At 45.0% G+C, this 17,588-nt stretch overlaps 1 protein-coding gene across 1 annotated transcript in view; it reads right to left on the reverse strand.

The window, feature by feature from the left end:
- Positions 1–17,588, reverse strand: part of LOC146185626 (glycine receptor subunit alpha-2-like) — a 151,816-nt gene that overhangs the window by 4,348 nt on the left and 129,880 nt on the right. Inside the window, exons 4-7 of the mRNA XM_084605563.1 lie at positions 8,320–8,543; positions 5,489–5,571; positions 5,274–5,408; positions 3,480–3,826 (exon numbers count right to left, since the gene is read on the reverse strand). Of these exons, the coding sequence (XP_084461689.1) occupies positions 3,480–3,826; positions 5,274–5,408; positions 5,489–5,571; positions 8,320–8,543 (789 nt within the window). The remainder of the gene's footprint in view (positions 1–3,479; positions 3,827–5,273; positions 5,409–5,488; positions 5,572–8,319; positions 8,544–17,588) is intronic.

The following is a 17,588-nucleotide window of genomic DNA, read 5'->3' on the forward strand; positions in this document are numbered from 1 at the left end:
CATATTTAAATATACTTCGGAGTTGAGCCGTCACGTTGCGCCTACCTCTCAGTGGCTAAGGAAAGCCAAAATGTTACATTTGCACTGTTGCTTTCTCTTTTAGGATGCGGTTATATGTAGCCAAAACTTCGAACGATCAAGAATAAAACGCCAGTAGTCTTTTTAGTCTAGGGGAAATTACCTTTTTAATTTTTATTCCTGCATGAATATCAATAACTACATGTTAAGTGACATTTGACGCCATCATAGAGAAAAAAGTGCAGTTATATCTGAGCGCTTTGCTGCATGTAAATATGTGGAAACATCGGGTTAGAATCATTGTTTGCATATGAACATTTTGGTTCACTTTTTACCTCATCTCTTTGCCACTTTTGACCCCCAAAGCAGCCCACTTAGGGAGCGCAGTGGGCAGAAACTAGAACGCAAGCCTTCATTGCTTGAACCGAGTAGTGGTTTGTGAAAAGTATGTATCGCTTTTCTCAATGCCATATTGACTATCTGGCAGTTTGGAGGAGTTTTTTCCACATGTGGCTGGGAAACTACGATTACCGCCTTGTCATGGTTTTTCTCAGGGCAGAAAGCTTTCGACAACACGTTTCTAAATCTCACAACGTTTCTAGATTGGCTTGAGGAGAGAGAAACAAGATAACATTCTCAAACACTACCAAGTAGACTGATCAGAGATCACACCACAATCTACAGGCCACCTCTTGATCCTCTCAGTTAAAAAAAAAGGAAAAGTTATTGCCCATCATGTACACTTTCTACCAGAAAGTGACAGCCTATACAGAAGAAATGCACACATAAATCGTGCATATATGCACAAAAAATATGCTTAAGAAATGTTTGATGTCAGAATTAGGGAATACTTGATAATAAAAATTAGTAGCTTCTTTGCACGAATTTAGACCCTCCCACCTTTTTCTTGCACCATCCAGAATTATAAACACATTTACATCTTCCCCTAGGAAAAACACAATGCTAGCATTTCTACAAGAGCAATAAAGGAAGAAATGTACATGCATTCATACAACTGCAACAAACATGTTTTCTGGGGCGCGAGAAAAAAATTAACATTGAACCGAAAGCATTTCACTAAAGATTATATATTACTGTAGTTTCATAAGCACATTTAACTAAGGCATCCGCCACATAAAAATACAGGCTTGCATTTTTGTCCTTTTATTTCAACCTGTCATTAAGCGAAATATTACCTTTGAGCTCCTTGCGCGTCGCAAATTCGCCATACTTGTAAAGTTACCGCCGCATATGGTTCGATGGCATAGTGACTGATTGCTCAGTGCATACATTTTCGAAGATTACATATCTCGCGGAGTGCCACCACAAAATCTTGGGCGAATCGAAAAGAGTACAAAGAATTCTAGGAAGATGTAGACATTTTTGAAGCACTAGCGTGCGTTTGCCGTGTAGCCGATTCAACTTACGCCATCTGAACATTTAGACCAGATCCTCAGAAAATAAACTAGAGAGGATTTTCCCGATTTGCTTGATGGCCCTTACAAAACATGGTAATATTGACTGGATGAGGAACCCTTGCAAATAGCGAGGATATCTAGTTTCACAAATTTTGAAAGAGAAGAGGGTGACGACGAGGCGCGTGAGCATTTTAGGAATGGGCGGAGAATTCTGTGTGGGTCGCTAGTTTCGAAAGCCTGAATAACAGAAAGGGCTGTCAGCTTGCGTTAAGGCTTCATAAGTAATTAATTATTGTGAGGAGCGTTCTGGGGCAACATGCTGAGGTGCTCAAAGCATATTAAATCACGTTTAATTGGGGTGGTTTGAGGAGGTAGCTTTTGACGGAGCTAGAGGGAACTCGGCTGTTCTGATGCACGATCACTATAGGCCTCTTAGCAATGTGAAGCGAAGCGTGCTTGGCGGATGACGACGGGGACAAATGAAGGACACGTTCCTCGGCATCCTGGCTTCACCGATGCCGTGAAGCACCGTGGCTAGTGCAAGAGGGTAGCGCAATGTCGGAAACCATCCGCCGTTTTAACGGGCTGGATGACTTGAATGAACGAGAGTAAATTTGTTATCAAAATTACACAATCGATATCAATTTTAAATTCCTGAAAACCGGCACAATAAAACAGGTGTTTAAACCGTCATATGTGGACATGCAAAGGATGAGCCTAGTGTATTTCTACATTTTCTATAATGCCCACTAAATTTTAAAAAGCGGGTGCTTTGTAAAAAGGTACTGCTTCCTAGAAGCCTATATGTATCAACAACCACAACTTTTTTTTCAAAGCGTAGTATTTAAATAGGTAGGTCATTTCTTACAGCCATGCTCAACGGAGACTCAAGCAATGAAAACTTATATGTCAAAGTTATTGAAGTGGTTATAACGACTCTTTTCTTAAAAAGAGCTTTCAAACCTTTTATTTTTAAAATGCTTGGCCATTGTTTCCTGCTGAGGCTCAGTTACAAATCATGTTTAAACGTATGCGTGGTTCACTATCCTTTTATGCACAAAAGAAGAGCAATCGCTATGCGTCCTATGGAGTAAAATACCGCGAATGAGTTTTTTCGTAAAAGGCTTTTTGTGAATGCTATAAACCTCTCGAGCTCAACTCATGTTCCCAACAAAAGCCGCCTTTTATTAGCAGCCTAGGAAAGAAGCGGATTTATGGCTCGCTTTTTTAGGAGCCCGTTATGGGGACGGATTAAGGGAAAGGGCTTTGTCATTTGAGCCATGTTATTTTTTTTTATTTTTTTGCACTGATAACTTAGTACGAATTGGGAAGCGATGCTAGGGAAGCGTATAGGGAAGCGATGCTGCTCCCTATTTTTTTTCGCGAAAAAAAAAAATCAGGACACATGATTAATGTGACACAACCCCTGCTTTCTTCATCACCATTCGCGCCTCTTCCCCCCTCCCCCCCCCTCACACACACAGACCTATACACTCTTCAAATAGTGGGCCATAAGTCCGCCCTCGTCCTGGAGCACCAATAAAACGCGGCTTTTGCTAGCTACTTGAGTTGCGCATTGAGAGGCGCATGTGAAATGCAACAAAACAATGCCGATAGACGATGCGGGTGTTTGGACTTTAGGCTCAGCCTGTTGTAGACCGCCTATGTCGCAATAACCGACAACACATTTCGGCTGCTAAGTTGTTTCACAACAATGGCGTTTGCGATGTTATAGCAAGAAGCTTTATAGTGGTTCTCTGCTATTTTGTGTACAAGCTTCGTCATATGTTTTCCCTGACATGGCTTGCAATCTTGAGCCCTTCCGCTGCATGTCAACATTAAAAACAGTAATAATGGTCTCTGTTTTATGTCAAAACGAAATATGCATGGCGTTATAAACCTTACGTTGGTTAAGTTAACTAAGATGCGGTCGCGAAGGGTCTGAAACCGATACCGGTGTTTCGCGGACACTATGATATATCACCTGGTCACAGGTCCGTACAGCAGATGCCTCTGCAATAATAAGGAAGCTTAGTGCCTTACTTCTGTGCCCTGGCCCTTTTTATTGGGTGGTCGCCGCCACAGGTAGTTGACCAAGGTGAATTCGAGTAGAGCGGCGAAAACAAAGGAAGTGCAGCAACCGATCCAGACGTCCATGGCTTTGATGTAGGAGACCGGAGGTAGGTTGCCTTGGATGCCAGCGCCCTTAGATGATATAGTCAAGAGCGTAGTGACGCCTAGCGTGACACGGGCGGGGATCGCGTCCACGTCCAGCCAGAACGACACCCAAGATATCACCACAATAAGCGTAGTCGGGAGATATGTCTGGACCATGTGATAACCCAGTGACCTTTGAAGGTAAAAGTCAGCCTTGAGGCAACTGTACTCTCCTGAAAAAAAAAAAAAAAAGAATAAAGAGGGCAGTGATGTTGTGAACAAGATATATACTCACATTGTAGAAGGCCGCAATAGTATAAAAAATAGATAGGCGCCTACAGGTTATCACCAGCAAGGCTTTATGTAATGAGCAGTAAATGTACAGGGTAAGAAGAAACAATAGAGCGCGACGTGACCTACGCGGAGTTCAGAACGTTTACCCACTGCGATACGCTACAACTCTTGCCACACACGCCGGCCGCAAGCTCAACTCAGCTTTGTACTGGGTAAATTATTTTTTTATCACTAATATGGGACACTTTTAGGCTCCCACTTAAGAGTGGAACACGATAGTGTTAAATGGCCTCGTCTTTCCATTTCCTGCTTGTCATTGACTACCACCCGATTATCAAGCTAATGGCTAAGGCGGGGCTTGCTTTCGACTTTACATTCATCTCCTTTTTTTATTTAATATCATATTTGCATTATATGGCAATGCCTCTTTATACGCAAGTAATAGTTCCTAATTAGTACACACTTAATTGCAGTGCTTCAGTATATGCCATCGAGGAGCACCACTAAAATCAGACTACAAACGCAATTATTAGGCTGTCGTCAAACAATGATAGGTTCTGAACCCACAGATAGGGCAGTGAGACAGAACTGTATACATGTAGTCAATAGTCGTAAGGTAAGCAACGAAATGAGATATCATCGTCGTCAGCTCGACTGAGCCGACTACCCATCACATTACGCTTACAATGACAACGTGAGGTGCCATCTGCTGTCATATTATTGTAGTAGGGTTCCCTATTTCATGCTCGCATCAAAATTTCTGCAGCGTCCTCTTACGCTTTTTCTTTCTGGGAGTCCCTTTGATTGTCCCTAACGATAATCGGCTTCTAGCTTTGGCAGTGCGTAACCCCCATGCGTACGTCAGGACTAAAGGGAGGAGTACTGAATCTAGGTGTAGAAAGCCAATTCAGTCTTACTAGAGGATATCTATAGTGATTATAAGGGGACCGTAGTCCTCAAGCGTGAAAGCGAGGAAATAACTGTTTAGTAGAATGGCACCACAAAGGACAATCTCAGCTATAATACTAGACGCTTGTTTACAGGGCGTATTCAGACATATATTGAGAAGGATATGTCGTAGAAGGTAAAGAAGTAATCTCCGGTTCGATGGTGACATTGTTTTGCTGAGTAGCGGGACGAATTGAAAATCGCAATCGATGACCTATGCGGGCCAATCAAAACAGCAATAATAATAATATGCATGAAACAAATGCATTCGCAATGATTAAAGGAGGCAAACAATATAGATAGGCTTACTAGGATGATGATGATAATGATAATGAATATGTAATATGTGCTTTTGTCAGATGCGTCCTAATGCCTTAATGCAGTCACATGCAAAATACTTTATTATGGCATTAGCGCCGCACAAAAGTTCATTCTTACCTATATGAAATTTCTCTTTGCACAAAGATGTGTTCACCTTCTCGATCTCGAATTGGGGCAGCTTCAGGTTTTCGAAGAGGACGACTGGATTGTTGTCTGACCACTTGAGCAGTAGTTCTTCAGTCGTTTTGGAAACTGCGGCAGGCAAAAAGACAAAGAAGGATAAGATTGCTTTCAACTCAAGCCAATTCATGTATATCGTTTTGGGTACTTACATGAGGCAATCTCGATGCTGCAGACTTGCGAATCCATAGGGTACCGGTACAGATCCATCATGCATGAAAACCGTAGTTTTAATCTGTTGGAGTAGAGTGTTTAGATCATAAATACATTTTCAGTGAATTAGAGAAATGCTAATTTTGCCTAGACGACATTAATTCATTCACCAATATGAATAGATGCACTGTGTGAATTTTCAAATTCAGTCTTCTTTGAGCGCTTATTCCGACGAGGAAAGAATTTCACTGAGTCATAATCTTTTCCTCTGCTATCTTAGGGTTGCCCAGCTAAACTCGAACTAGTGTCAGAAGGTTCGGTTTGGTTAGGTTGATGGGGTTGAACGTTTCAAAGCGACTCAGTGTATGAGAAAGGTCGTAGTGGAGGGCTCCGGAAATTTCGGCCACATAGGCTTTTTTAACGTGCGTTGACGTCGCACAGCACACGAGCGTCTTGCTTTTCGCCTCCATCGAAACGCGGCTGCCGCGTCCCGGATTCGGTTGGTTGGTTGGTTTGTGGGGTTTAACGTCCCAAAGCAGCTCAGGCTATGAGAGACGCCGTAGTGGGGGACTCCGGAAATTTCGACCACCTGGGGTTCTTTAACGTGCACTGATATCGTACAGCACACGGGCGCCTTGCTTTTCGCCTCCATCGAAAAGCTGCCGACGAGGCCGGGATTCGATCCCGCGTCTTTGGGAACAGTAGTCGGATTCGAGTGCGCATCCTCGAGTACAAACGTTGAGTGCCCTAACTACTGCGCCTCCACGGTAGGGCCACTGTTTCAAGGGGTAATGAAGCTAGATAAACAAGCTTCACACTCCACACTCTGAACAACACGCTTAGAAGCACAAGTTGAAGATTGTGGCGGCGTTCAGCTGCGAAACTGCGAATACAAAAACAAATGAAAGAACGAATTTCGGTAGATTACTCCATGGCGTTTTAATTGCTAAGTTTAAATTTCAATTGAGTATTCTTGCGGTACCTCTAGAAGGCCCAATAGGTCCGATTAGATATAAATTTGATTAATCATGAAATGATGTCTTCTCTTTCACATTTTGCTATCGCTTGCATAGGCTGCAACAACTGACACCTAGATTTACGTGAGGAATGAGTCTCTAAAATATTTATAGCCTAAAATGAATGAAACCAAGGGAGAAATTAATTGCAATCTTTTTTCTATGCACTACAAGTAATCATCCTTTATACGAAATAAAGCAGGTGTACTCGGTATTATAATAAAGGTTTTAATGAGCAAAAAAGAGAAAAGGTAATCTCTTGATGCTAAATAAACCGCATCACGTTTAGCGCTTACTCGACGTGGACGCTGCTTCAATGCTGTTTTTTTTTGGAGGGGGGGGGGGGGGGGGAAGAGCTTTTTCAATGCTGAAATTCGTCTTGAATTGAGCCAGAGACCGAAGCCACTTAAATTCACCAAAAAATCGTTTTGTTCAGCTCAGACATCTTTTCACAGCCGCCCCTTTCTTCAGGTTGTCTAAGCGGAAATTTCGAAAAGTGCGACATTTTTTGCCATTACCAGCTCTTGAAGCAGAACAAAATACTGCTACAGTGAAGCAAAAGCTTGAGACACGTTTAGGGTTATTACAAAAGCCGAAGTAGCTTTTTTGAAGTTTTTGTGGCTGTTAAACAATAAAAAAAGGACGCAGAATTGTACAGTTTATACACCTTGAATTTTATGCAAAGTAGGTTAGAGGAAAATGCCAACTGAGAAGAGGTTATTGATGCGTTTAATTTTTGATTGCCGTATTTTTGTAACAAGCCATATATGCAGTGGTGGATAAATTGTTTGAGAAAATGCCGATTCTTATTTTCACCCCTGTATTCAAAAAGCTTTTCAAAGGTATTCATAATACAAGCTAAGTTATATAGCTGCACAGTGACTAGCGCCGGATAACTTTATTGCAGGTTGATGAGAGAGGATGTTTTGAATGGTAAAAATCAAACGCCTTATATAAGGGCGATAATAATTGCGATTAGGAATATTATTGCCGCGCTGATTACCTTCAAGCTTAGCGGAACCACATTTATTCGGAGCCCATAGATGACCCAAGAAGGAATTATGTTCACACGTTTTCGACCTACATGCTTACAGTGTCCTTGCAGCTTTTTATGCATAGAGATTACATGAGTCTCTGATACGAATTAGAACTATACAATTTTAGAGAAACACTGAGGCTTGCTGGGTTCTATCGACATTGTCAGAGCTGTGAACATACTGGATATGGACCCCTAGCTCATTTAAAGGATTTAGGGAGACTTCAAGATTGACCGCACTAACCCTGCCGCACCTTAGGCGTGGAAGGCAACTTATAGTGTACCGTATTTTACAAGCTTCATATCTGAAGGCAGCTTTAAGCACACTAGTTGCACCCACTTGATGCCGCGCTAGGCGTCATATTCAACGTATACCTGACCTTTAACTATACCGCTAAATATAAATTAAGGTATTAGAGGTACCCATTCGCCAACTTAATTATTATGCTGCGTAACATGTGTCTAACATATTTGGCATCTGAGAAAATAGAAATAGATATCGGTGTTTTTCTTCCTTGCGTAGAGTAGCTAATCGCAGTATACAGTGCTATTCACAAGTCCATTGTCTAACGCAGGCTCCCCGGAGTAGATAACCATCGATTTCGCCGATTCCTTGCCTCTTACCGTTTTCCTAAAGCATCCCATAGCAACAAGCTTATCGCTAGAGAGAAAGCCAGAAATATTACAGTAAGGCATCCGCACCTCGGTGAAAATCAAGAAAATATTTTCCCAGAAGAATACTGACCGGTGCTTCGCAGGATTGGTTACGATTGCTCACCGTAGCATGTAAAGAATCGCTCCCGTCGGGTTTATACGAACTAGGACGTTGGGAACAGTCACGTATTGGAACTCGGCATGCTTGGCGTTGGCAAAAAACACTTCGGGCTTCCATATCATCTGGACAAGCTTCGGGTCGTTCAGGTCGAGCGGTCGAGATAGCGTGGACTTCCGTAACCGCTCATCCAACCATGACTGCCGAAAATACAGGTCCACTTCGTAGTCCTGCGGAGAAGAAAGAAAATAAATCGGTATATAACGTATGCTATACAGAACAAGCGGGATTGTTACGATGAAGGGGGGTAAAAAAAAACTACGCAGAAATGCCAATAAAAAAAAGTGAAGTTTTTCTTGTCCTTCCTTCAGCACTCGTACATTTGGAAGAGCTTCAGAAGGTGGGCTGCGAAGGTATAAATTACAGTTCGTGCGTGCAGATTTTCTTTTCCGACTCCTCTGGCGCTATCGGACGGCGCCAGACGCTCAGCTTATGGCAACAAGGGGAGAAAGAAACGAATTTCAGAACTGCTCCGGCTGGCGCTCAGGTGAAAAGATCTCATGACAGCTAACAGTTGAACCTGATACCAGCGCGGGAAGTTTGAAATGCCTGCTTATATTTTATACTTTTTTCGGGCGCATTTTTCATAGGCATTAACATTAGAGAAAATGCCCGCCCATATTGCAAGTAACCGGAAAGCTTCCCGCTTTCGGAGCATTGGGCAAATAACCGACTGCGTATCTAGAAGATATAACTTCTTTTTTTTTCTTTTGTATTTGAACCTCTGAGGAACTTTATTAATCTATTTACCACGTTTTGGTTCTCGCGAACTGATAGTGCTTGACATTTTATTCGCGATGAAATCAAATTGGATGAAGACTTGGGCCTTAATGTTTTATGTGACATTTATTTGCTGTCAGCAGAAACAGAATAGTGAAGCTTGGTATTTCAGTCCAATGCCATCTCTCGTTTATCTTGCGAAAAATGAAATAATTGCGAATAACAACTTCTTATGCATAAGTTGGCAGCTAAAGAAAATAATGAACAATTCTTTCTTGTTTTTCATTTTTTGAGTTCCAGAATATAGGCCAGAATATGATGCGCATCAGCGCATCATGGTGCATGCCTCCTAAGCCGAAACGCAGAGCCACGTTGACTTGACTCGCTAGCGGCGAGAGTGGCATCAGTCAGTCGCTATCTCTTCGCCGCGCAGCGTTCCTATGGGCCACGGGCTGCCTCCCGTTACCTCCCGATAACTTCATTGCACTCTTAATTTCTCCGACAACAAGCTTCCTTCATGACAGTCAAGAACTGTTAGTTGAGTGTTGCTCGAATGAATACGTGTGAAAAATTAAAAGACGTCTGTAATTATGCATACATGCCTTGCTCGAAATCTTTGCCTCAGTCTATCGAAAAAGGTGAAACAGCGGATGAGCTGAGCTCAAACTTCGCATTAGGAAGTAATGTAATCATTGACAATCGTTTGGAGAAAGGGCTAGGCTTTGGAGTAATTTAACTCGCCGGAAAGCGCAGCGAAGGACAGTTTCGGTACCACTGTTTCGTGACAGCGAATTTTTAAACTTTCACATTAGATCAGTGCGCCAAACGCGCGAACCAGCATCATGACACTAGAGCCTAAACAACACACGACCTTTTCTATATAAGTTTGAAAGCTCAGAGAACCCACAATATCAATTTGATGACGAGAGTGAATATGTGCTATTGTATATATTGTCACGTACACGGTGACTAAGGATACCGACGATAGCAGGGGGTAGCCCAGACACAACAACACAGCAGCACAGACGCAAACGTGCAAGCGACACTTTGTCGTCCTCCTCAACTTCGTCCTCCTTTTCACACCTCAGTCATGCGCCACCTGGCAACGCTAGGTGGCATTACCCCCTCCTTCCGAAAAAAAATGAGAAGGGCCGGTAAAAATGGTGTGAAAAGCAAGAGAGTGGTCACAGAGGGTGGCCATACGCTATCGGTGGTAGTACGGCTTCAGTCGTACAATGTGCACAATGTCCGAGCTGTGCTTTCGACGTTTTGATTGTGTGGCACCGTCTGGGATAACTTCATAACTGAGGTCACTCACACGGCGCAACACTTTGTACGGCCCGAAGTAGCGGGAAAGCAGTTTCTCTGACAAGCCTGGACGGCGAACTGGTGTCCATACCCAGACTTGGTCTCCAGGCTTGTAGTCAACCTGGCGGTGCCGGAGGTTGTAACGGTGCGCGTCAGTGGTCTGCTGCTGTCCAATGTGCACACGGGCGAGCTGGCGGGCTTCCTCAGCGCGGATGACATATTGCTGGGCATCTGAGGATAGCTGGTCATCATCTGGGCACGGGAGCATGGAATCGAGCATGCTCTGAACTTCGCGTCCGTAAACAAGTCGAAATGGTGTGAAGCGCGTTGTCTCTTGTAAGGCTGTATTATACGCAAATGTAACGTACGGCAGCACCTCGTCCCAGGTCTTGTGCTGCACATCGACGTACATTGCCAACATGTCCGCAATCGTCTTATTCAATCTTTCTGTAAGGCCATTGCTTTGTGGATGGTATGCTGTGGTCTTGCGATGGGTCGTGCAACTCAGCTCAAATATGCGGTCGATCAGCTGTGAAGTGAAAGCTGTCCCTCTGTCGGTAATGACGTAGGAAGGGGCGCCATGCCGCAAGACTATGTTGTGCATGAAAAACTCTGCTACTTCGGAAGCTGTGGCATGAGGGATTGCCTTTGTCTCAGCGTATCGAGTCAGGTAGTCAGTAGCGACTACTATCCATTTGTTTCCGGCCTGCGACAAAGGGAAAGGGCCAAGGAGATCCATTCCAATTTGGTCGAACGGAATGCGGGGTACTTTAACGGGCTTGAGAAATCCGGCAGGCTTCTGGGGCGGTGTTTTACGGCGCTGGCATTCGCGACAGCTTCGTACATAGCGTTTCACAGCTGCGGAGAGTCCTGGCCAGTAATACATGTTGCGCACTCGAGCAAGAGTCCGTGAGCAACCCAAATGACCAGACGTTGGTTCATCATGGCAAGCAAGGAGAATATCCTCACGGAGCTCGCATGGCACTACCAGAAGGTAAGTTCTGTCTTGGTCCTGGGAGTTTCTTTTATACAAGACGCCTTGCCGTATGCAGAAGGAACCAAGGTGCCGAGATAGGTGTCGAGGCAGGGTCGTATCACGCCCTTCCAGATAATCGATGAGTGGAAGGATGTCTGGATCAGCTCTTTGTCGATCCCTGAGCTCAGATGCGCTGAGGGCTCCTAGAAAACCGCTATCGTCATCGGCTGTAGTATCGCCAGTGTCAACGGGTGCTCGTGACAGCGTGTCGGCGTCTTCGTGTTTGCGGCCGGACTTGTAAACAATGGTTATGTCAAACTCCTGAAGCCGTAAACTCCAGCGTGCAAGTCTTCCAGATGGGTCTCGCAGATTTGCCAGCCAGCACAAACAATGATGGTCGGTGACGACTTTAAATGGCCGGCCGTAAAGATAGGGGCGAAACTTCATAGTAGCCCATACGACCGCCAGGCATTCCTTTTCTGAGGTGGAATAGTTCATTTCGGCACGAGAGAGAGTGCGGCTAGCATAGGCTATTACTCGCTCAAACCCGTCTTGGTGCTGAACAAGGACCGCGCCAAGACCGATACTACTGGCGTCAGTGTGCACCTCAGTGTCAGCCGCGTCATCGAAGTGCGCCAGAACAGGGGATGTTTGAAGGCGCTCACGAAGCAAAGAGAAGGCCATCTGCTGCTCAGAGTTCCACACAAAGGAGGTGTCCTTCCTTGTAAGGCGCGTCAGAGGTTCTGCGATCTGAGAAAAGTCCGCAATGAAACGCCGATAATATGCGCACAGGCCGAGGAAGCGCTGAACAGCCTTCTTATTAGCTGGAACGGGAAATCGTGCGACGGCAGCAGTCTTATCGGGATCCGGGCGCACCCCATCAGCGCTTACAACATGGCCAAGGAACTTGAGTTCTGTATACCCGAAGTGGCATTTCTGGGGCTTCAGCGTGAGATCAGCAGAACGGAGGGCTTCCAGGACAGCTCGAAGGCGTTCGAGGTGTTGATCAAATGTTTCGGAAAAAACAACTACGTCGTCCAAGTACACAAGACAGATCTGCCACTTGAGGCCACTGAGGACGGTGTCCATCATCCTTTGGAATGTAGCTGGGGCAGAGCACAATCCAAATGGGAGTACTTTGAATTCATATAGGCCATCTGGAGTGACAAATGCGGTTTTTTCTCGGTCTCTTTCGTCTACTTCGATTTGCCAATAGCCGATTTTTAAATCAATAGATGAAAAATACTTCGCACGTCGCAATCTGTCCAGTGAGTCATCGATGCGCGGCAACGGGTATACATCTTTCTTTGTCACATTATCCAATTTCCGATAGTCAACGCAAAATCGAAGAGTGCCGTCTTTCTTTTTGACCAGGACTACTGGTGAAGACCACGGACTTTGTGAAGGCTGCACAACACCATCATCCAGCACCTCCTGAACCTGCGTCTGGATCACTTCTCGTTCTTTGGCAGACACACGATAAGGCTGCTGTCGTATTGGGCGAGCGTCGTCATAAGTAATGATGCGATGTTGTGTGATGGGCGTTTGACGAACCTTCGAGGAAGAAGCAAAGCAGTGCTTGAAGTCTAGCAGCAGTTGCTCTAAGGCCCGCCGTTTCTCCTTTGACAAGTGACAGTTAATGTCGATGTTGTCAAGAGATGGCTCGTTAGTTTCTACTGCCGTGGATGCAAAACAGACCGGATCGTGCGCAACATGGTCAGCAAAAGCGATAGCAGTTCCCGGGAACAAGTGTCGGTGCTCATTAGAAAAATTTGTGACAAGGAGTGCAGCCCGGCCATTGTGAAACGACAATAAACTTCGGGGAGCGCAAATGCCATGAGCAAGCAGGAGTGTATGGTTCGCCTCCGCTACAGCATCACCGGTACGGAAATCGTCACAGGTAACTTCCACAACAGCACTGCTTCGCGGCTGCAGCGAGACGCTCTCAGCGGAAACACGAAGTGCGGTATTGCAAGGACTGCTACTATCTTGTTCGGTAGATTGTCCCATCGAAAACGTGACGAGTCTATTTCGCAGGTCGATAACTGCTCCGTACTCCCGCAGAAAGTCAATGCCGAGGATAAGGTCACGGGAGCAGTCATTTAAAACAACGCAACTAACGACGAACGTACGTCCGTTAATCTGAATGCGAGCCGTGCACATCCCCTTTGGAGTAACTATATGACCGCCGGCGGTTCGAAGGTACACACCTGGCCAAGCAGTGAGCACCTTCCTCAAAACAGTCGCCATGCGACCACTCAAAATTGAATAATCGGCACCGGTGTCCACTAATGCATTGACCGTAGTGCGACCGTCTAAAATAACCGGAATGTCCAGAGAAACGCTTTTTGCTTCCCTAGGTGACGGTGCCAGCAGCTCGCGGTCGGATCGAAGCGGCGACGACGGGAGGTCTTCAACGCAGCGACTACCAGCGGCCTCGCCCCCGAAGGTCGCTGTTTTCAGTTTTCCCGATGAGGGCTAGACGAGCGGCCTTGGTCCTCTCGCGAGGAACCGTGGGTGAACGAGGAGGAGCGCCTTGGCGAAGGGGAGCGGGGCTGACGCTGCGAATGAGATGAAGAACGCTGCTCCGCCAGGTACTCCTCAATAACTCGGGGTCGTTGACCAAACCGGGGAGGAGGCGAGTCGATGCGGAAGCCGTGGAGACCGAGGCGTCGATACGGACAATCCCGGTAAAGATGTCCTGGTTCACCGCAGTGGAAGCAAAGCGGACGGCGGTCAGGCGTGCGCCAAATGTCGGCTTTGCGTCGGGGCAGCGGACGATTGTCGAAGTTCTGCACTGGCTGCACCGAGGGCAGCGGAGCTGTAGGTGACGCGAGAATGGGTGGTGGTGAAGGGGGAGCCTGACTCTGCAGAACTTCCGCATATGTGGGACGATTATCGGTCCCCGACAGCAATGGCGGGCTCGAAACTACAGGCGAAAGAGGGCTCTTGAGTGCCTGCCGCACCTCCTCCCGCACTATAGCAGAAACGGAAGTTTGCGATTGCTGCAGAGGGCTCCAGAACTTGCTTAATTCTTCGCGCACGACGCTGCGAATCAGTTCGCGCAATGCATCGGGATGCCGCTCTGTAGATGCAAATGGTTCCGCGATTGTGCTTGTACAAAAAGGTCGGTCATAAGCCACGGCACGTTGGTGTAGCACCTTTTCCATTGTGGTGGCCTCCGCAAGGAATCCGTTTACAGTCGACGGTGGGTTTCGCACAAGGCCTGCGAACAGCTGCTCTTTCAAACCCTGCATCAGGTGCCTGACCTTTTTGTCCTCGGACATGGCGGGATCGGCTCGCCTGAAGAGGCGCGTCATGTCCTCGACGTACGCCTGGACACTCTCATTCGGTCCTTGCATAGGCGATTCTTGCATAGGCGATCGTTTTACCCAGCACCTCCACCAGAATGTCACGTACACGGTGACTAAGGATACCGACGGTAGCAGGGGGTAGCCCAGACACAACAACACAGCAGCACAGACGCAAACGTGCAAGCGACACTTTGTCGTCCTCCTCAACTTCGTCCTCCTTTTCACACCTCAGTCATGCGCCACCTGGCAACGCTGGGTGGCAATATATTGCTTTCGAATTTGTCTATTGTAACAGCTATTGGATTTCTAATGCAATGACAATTTTAAATTACTATTAGAAACAGAATGCTCTATCCTTGATAGAATGCCTTGAAACCTTACATATTGTTTCGTTAATAGCTAACAAATGGGCTGCCTAATGGAGTAATAGGGACACTGTAGTTGCGAGTAGCATAGGTAGCAGTAGCAAGTGTGACAAAGGCCCTCCTCACAGGAGTCTAAAAGAAAGAAGCGATTTTCAAAATTTGACTGCACTACACTTGATCATCCTCCTTGGTTCGGCCTCACCCTAGTTTCACTTTTGGGGACGACGAGAACATCTTTCGCACCGCGGGTGCACAGTGCCAACACAAGGCAAACAGGCTACCGCAGACAGGTTACGTATAGCTGTGTTGTTCAGCGGGGACGTAAAGCCAAACAACCTACAGAAATTGCATTGAAAATATAAAATAATGCAAGTCGTGGAGATGCAGTGCTGTCAGTTTTGTGATTTTAATGAATTGCGAGAAAACAGTGAAATAGCAAACATATAGAAGGAATTATATATGGAATAACTTTGCTAGCTTAATTTCAACTGTATTATCATTCCTACTCCCTGCATGCTTTTCTTTATATTCAGTGTTGCAGCTGCATATTGTAGTGCACTAACTAGACTACTTAAGAGCGTTTTATTTGATTACGAGGGTAGAAGTGGCCAGCGCTGCTGTCATGCAGTAAGTTATCCTTTAGTGTTGTATCCTCAAAGAGGGCTCCAAAAATTTGAATTCTCAGCGGACGACTGCTCGCACCCATGATTGGTTAAACTACAGCTATGCTACCTCTTCCTGAGACTAGCGTGCATGAAACGCAATCACATGTTAAGCGAGATAACACAGATTAAGTATGTTTCTAAATAAGCAATAAATAAGTATCAATGTGACTCAAAATTCTAACAATGTTTGTTTCCGGTCTAGTTGGTTCATGCTTTCAATGTAGAATACTTCTCACGCAACACAAAAGAGGGACCAGACAGGGGCTAACTCACAATTCTTTATTCAGAAAGAATGCGAGTGCATAAACACACTTCTGTAATCATTCTTGATATCACTGGCTTGCAATATTGCAAACGTGTCGTCAAGAAAGGATCTGTCGCCTTCATGCACACAGAAGTATGACTGGTATGACTGATGCAGATATCAGCCTTTTCTTTCTGATGTAAAACACTTCCAGCAGTTCGCGAGCCAGAGTGTCACCAGTTACTTCTAATATATTTATTTTGGCCAGCTTCGGTTTGCATTTACATTCTTTACAATGTTTTGGAAGATGTAGGCTCACATCGTTGTGAATTGATAGCTCGTGTTGCCACGCCTTCTTATTAACGCATTTACTTGTTTGTCTTACATATACTTTACCACAAGGAAGAGGAATTTCATATACAACCCCGATGTCGCACTTCACATAGGGATTGGCATGGCATTTAACGCATCGAACATTATTTTTCATTTGCATCCATTATGCCAGCGCATAGTTTCTTCTTAGTGGCACGTGTGTAACATTACAAGCCTGTGATATGACGAATAATTACAGAAGTGTACATCTAGAATCAATATGAAAGGGAACAAGGGAACGCGTGGCCTCCATGCTTTCAAATGCGCTGCCACCAACAGGTGATAAGAATCAGTGGTAAAGACGCATCAGAAGTAAGCTTAGTCGGCTGCTGTTTCCGAGCATGTCCTATGTTCTACCCATTCTCGTCTTGTGTGGGTGGCAGCGCTTTGAAAAGCGCGGAGGCCACGCGCTCCCATGTTTTCTTTCATTTTGCTTCTAACCATACATATGTACGCGCATTTCTTCTGAATACACAGTCATGAGTTAGCGCGCGTCTGGTCCTCCTTATGTGTTGCGCTAGAAGTATTCCGATTTAAAAGCAAGAACCGACTAGACCGGAAAAACACTTTGCTAAAATTTCTTTTTTTTTCTGCAGCGAGTCCCATTCCAAGTAACCCTTTTTTGATTCTTCAAACTTTTTTTTGAAAGCGTTAAAGGATGTCGAATTATAGAGGGGGAGAGGAGGAAATGAATACCAAAGAATGCGTACGATTCACTCTGTAAACGATTGCCTTCCAGAATGATTATGGGCAAAATAATTTCTATTTGAATGTTTTGTTTTGTAGATGTTTATCCCGGATGGTGCCAAGGCTCGAAATTTAAGGATTGTGAATGCCTTCTTATGTCCCCTGTCACTTGAAAACTCAAATCCATGTTGTAGAACGTGTACATTATTTTAGTCAAATTTTCTTCTAGCCTGATTGAAATGTTCGTTAGCTGGTTTTTGAAGGCTTTTCTACAGTATTTGTTCCCCCTCTGTAGTCCGTTCTACATCTTGTTTTTGTTTTCAATCTTTTCTTATCTTTTATCACTTTTGAATAACATGTATTCCCCATGAATCCTCTCCTTTTGATAGTTTCCTTTTTTTATGTGTGGCGTACAATTATTTATTTTTCTCGGTTGTGATTTTGCTCCTCCATCCTTTGTTTTGGTCCTTTTCTTTACTGATGTCTTTTCCAGTCTAACCAATGCCTTCATAAAGACACATTGCACGTGCATTTCTTACCATGTCACCAGTCACAATCTATTCG

This window comes from Amblyomma maculatum, chromosome 6, assembly GCF_055883805.1.
Source record: "Amblyomma maculatum isolate TAMU_Amacu chromosome 6, ASM5588380v1, whole genome shotgun sequence".
NCBI classification, from domain to species: Eukaryota; Metazoa; Arthropoda; class Arachnida; order Ixodida; family Ixodidae; genus Amblyomma; species Amblyomma maculatum.